The sequence below is a fragment of the Nicotiana sylvestris genome, chromosome 4, assembly GCF_000393655.2.
Source record: "Nicotiana sylvestris chromosome 4, ASM39365v2, whole genome shotgun sequence".
In the NCBI taxonomy this organism is placed as follows: domain Eukaryota; kingdom Viridiplantae; phylum Streptophyta; class Magnoliopsida; order Solanales; family Solanaceae; genus Nicotiana; species Nicotiana sylvestris.
In genome coordinates this window covers 38,085,069-38,089,270 of record NC_091060.1, presented here as the reverse complement: position 1 = coordinate 38,089,270, position 4,202 = coordinate 38,085,069, and the positions used below count along the sequence as shown (strand labels likewise).

Sequence of the window (4,202 nt, the reverse complement as noted above, 5' to 3'; positions counted from 1 at the left end):
TTGTAGTGGTCTTTGGAGTATTTATCTCCGACCTACAAAGTGTAAAATTCCTTACTATAGTGATATCAGTTGCTCCTCTCGGGGTCGTGGTTTTTTCCCTTATTCAGAAGGGTTTTCCACGTAAAAATCTTGGTGTCATTGTTACTCTTTTATTCTTGTTAATTACCGTATCTCGGTGCTACATTATTATTCCGCTTTATTACCGTGAATATTATTTTGGTAAGGGGTTTATTCCCAACAACTGGTATCAGAGCACAGGTTCTGCTCGTTCACTGAAATACTATTCACTGTCGGTAGTACTATACTTGGTGAAAAATAAAAATGTCCGGAGTAAAGTACGAGGTAGCAAAATTCAACGGAGATAACGGTTTCTCAACATGGCAAAGAAGGATGAGAGATCTAAGTGCAGCAGGAATCAAAAGTCCTCCTTGACTACACTCGGTAGGCTATAGCTAGATTGACTTATTTGAAAAAGTGAGTTAATGTTGTTCATCCTTTTGCTCTAGTGTTTCTTTCTCTTGACGCAACTCTTGTGAATGCAGTAGTAGATTGCCTAACTCTCAGTCTTTCATCTTCTGTTATATCACCTTAAGTTATTTGTTCCCAGCATTATCTTGGGGTGCTATGTTGCTTTAATAGTAAATATCGAATAGGTAAAATCAAGAGCTTCTCATTTAAGCAAAGCTACTTTTTATTCTTTTAACTCTCATATATATTTTGTCAGAACACTTTCACAGATTGAAGATGATATCTTTGCGTCGCAATCTCATATTGCATTATCTGATCCTATGTTTTATGTTTCTAAGACAAGCAAATTTTCAAATGATAGTACATTTAATTTCTTGACCTTACAATTTTGAAAAACTAAGAAATAATTAAGGAAGACGAGTTGGGGTGGGAGTGGTATTATTTGAAGAGCTGCTGATTAAGAAAAATATGGAAGCTATTACCAAGTCAACAACCCTCTTTGTTGCTATTACCAAGGATAGGTACGAGACCATAATTGTTTGAATGTTGTTATCAAGTTAGTGGTAAGGTAAAGTATTTAGATTCTAAAGTACATCATTATTCAAGATCCAAGATCAGGACTTATCGAAGAGTAGTTAATTAGCACATATCCAAAATATATGAAATAAACGACTGTTCGGGCACGTGAAGAGGAGTACGGATGCTCTTGTTAGGAGGTGTGAGAGGCTGGTCGTGGCGGGGCTAAGAAGGGATAGAGGAAGACCGAAGAAGTATTGAGGAGAGGTGATTAGGCAAGATATGACGCTACTTCAGCTCACTGAGGACATGATCCAGGATAGAAGGGTGTGGAGGTCGAAGATTAGAGTAGTTGACTAGTAGGTAGTCGAGAGTTCCCCGTTCTTTTAGTAGTATTAGTAGCTCCTTTTTTTTCTGTTCACTCTATATATCGTATGTTCCAGTTTGTTACTATTTGATGCTATTTTCTGTTACTGATTTCGTTGTTGTTGTTGTTGTTACTATAGTTGTCTTTCTCCCCCTTTTCCTTATCGTCCTTTGTCCCCTTTATTCTTTCTTTCTTTGTCGTCTTCTTCCTTTCTCTCTTTTCGCCTTTTCTTGAGCCGAGGGTCTATTGGAAACAACCTCTCTACTTCGCTAGGTAGGGGTGAGGTCTGTGTACACACTACCCTCCCCATACCCCACTTGTGGAATTATACTGGGTATGTTGTTGTTGATGAAATAAACGACTACAGAGCAATTACGAAAATTTAATCACAAATACATCCAAGATACTGAGGACGATGCTTATGCAGAGGATTATCATGATATGATTAAGAAACAACTAGTTGAAGAGATTCACAATCAACTGAAGCGATACTGCGCCTCAGGTGAAAACAAAAAAACAGAGAAAAGGTATATTTAGACTATGCCAATTCTCGGATAACTAGTATTTGATTAGCAACTTTGAAAGGTATAGAGAGTAGACTATATATACCAAGAATTGTAACATTACGGTTATTGTGAGCTCAAATTACAATAAATAAGTGATTTATAGTATGATATAACGGCACATGTATTGCACTTGAACAAATTAAGGAAAACTGGTTCAAGTATGAAAGTTTCGGTTCTTATACTTGAAACCTTATTCATTTCGAACTATCACAAAAAATAAAATAAAATAATAATTACAGCACATCAATAGTTATCGTTTACAAAATACTAAATCACAAATGGGCAAGACATGCATTAAGCATGCATCTTCCTAAAACAAAAATTAAACAACTGATAAGAACATAAAAGAATATTTTACATCTCAACATATAAATTAGAAGTTCTGCATTGGGAAGATAGCGTTAGATGAACGCTCCTCAAAATAAGCTTCAGCCCCCTGCATATGTGGAAGATAAAAAGTAGAAGTCGTCATCTTAATTTCAAGGAGGTAAAATCTAACAGATATGGAGTAATTAAAATAAGAAGATTTAAAGAGTTCTTCAAACAGATGTAAAACTTACTCATGCGACTGCATTGGATGGAGACCTTAAGGCTATTATTTCCCATGTCCGCTTGTTCTTGTTCAATTATTGTTGCAGAATCCTCAGCAGCAATGCTGCAATTATGTAATTCAATTGACTCCAAAGTACAAATTTCCCCAAAATCTATTGGAATTTCTTTCAGCAAGAAGCATTTCTTCAGAACAAGGCGTTTTAGATTTGGAAAGCTATCACTGCTAGCTTCCCAACGCTCAAGATATAGGCCGCTAAATACCAACAACTTCAAGCTTTCGAATTTGTCTTCATCACGCAATCTCCATACTTCACCTTTGACTGCATAATCTTTAAGTTTGAGCTCTTCAAGATTTGGCAACATGACAAGAGTTGATATGTCTGCCCAAGGAAAACTAAAGCAGCCATCAAAAGACAACCTCTTAAGTGATGTTGGAAAAACAAACCTCTCGATGGTGCATGGCAAATTGTAGTTGAAACACTTTAATGCTTCAAATTTTGTCAAGCTGGACATATCAATGAAGTAATTGTCCCTTCGCTCTGTACTTACAGGAGTTTGATGGATGATCAATCTCTTTAGATTTGGAATTCCAGAAAAGACTTTATTTGTACAGCTTGTAGAACACAGACCAAAAAGTTCCTCTAGATTTGGCATTCCCATATGCTTATTTCGGATACTATTTCTTCTAGGATTTGGTAAATAACTGATAGTCCCAAGATGCATAAGCCTCAAATTCTTCATCGCCCATATCTTCCTTGGTAATGAAGTGTTCTTTGCACGAAATTTCTCTTGAATTAGAATTTGCAAATTTTGAAGCTCTGAGATTGATGCAGGAAGATCGACGTAACATTTAACTGCAAGATATCTCAGATGAAATAATTTTGTAATCATAAGTGGAAATAAATTGATCTCGTTAGATTCATGGAACAAGGCCAATACCCTGAGAAGGTTGAAACAGGAGAAAACTTGTGCTACTAGACGAGGGATTGGCATTATGTCGCGAACATTGAAATGGGACGGTTTCTTAAATGGATAAAACAAGTAGAGAGATCTGGCAACTAGGGGTAATAGCTTGCAACAATCATCAATTGAATAACCCTGGGTTTGAAAACTGAAGCGATGGACATTATGCTTTTGTGCTGGAAGAGCAGGGACTATGTCAGTTCTCTACGATGGATTATTATATGCAGCGGAAGCAATCCTAGTATCAAAATCACATGTAATTTAGACAACTAGCATAAACGGGATTTCACGGGTTACCTCTTGAAGCGTGAACATATCTCTTCTACCACGTGAGCCTTCAGTTCCATAACTTCTCAATGGAATCTCCATCACCCGCACAATCGTGATCCTCGAACGTTCCACGGTCTTCTACTGTGTTACCCAAATAATACCCGAAAATAGCAATTTCGTGTGGGCGAAATTTCTAGGAAAACTTGGCTGAAAATTTCAGCCACCATGTACTCATCCCTCTAGGTGGAAAACCTTATGTATTTATAGCACAAGTTTTAAGGGTTAAGACCCTTTTCCAAAACCTGTTAGGTTTTCTTTTCCACCAGAAAAATGATTCCTTTATTTCCTATTATTTAGGCACAGTAGGGACCACAGAATTTAATTAACAAGGCTTCCAATTATGGAATTAATTTGTAATTTTCGAAATTAATATCCACCATAATTAATTACGAATTATTCCACTAAAAATTCGTAATTACACTCCTTATTCAATTTCGAAA

At 36.5% G+C, this 4,202-nt stretch overlaps 1 protein-coding gene across 1 annotated transcript; it reads right to left on the bottom strand.

Annotated features, from left to right (window-relative positions):
* Positions 1-2,248: 2,248 nt before the first annotated feature.
* LOC104232743 (putative late blight resistance protein homolog R1A-3) lies at positions 2,249-3,278 on the bottom strand. The gene is made up of 2 exons (XM_009786007.2): positions 2,478-3,278; positions 2,249-2,353 (listed from the first exon to the last, which is right to left on the bottom strand). The coding sequence occupies exons 1-2, from the start codon at positions 3,208-3,210 to the stop codon at positions 2,346-2,348; spliced, it is 741 nt and encodes a 246-aa protein (XP_009784309.2). The 5' UTR covers positions 3,211-3,278; the 3' UTR covers positions 2,249-2,345.
* Between the last annotated feature and the right edge of the window lie 924 nt (positions 3,279-4,202).

Excerpts from the sequence above, each read along its gene's own strand:
- LOC104232743 (XM_009786007.2), bottom strand. The coding sequence starts at position 3,210 with ATGAAGAATTTGAGGCTTATGCATCTTGGGACTATCAGTTATTTACCA.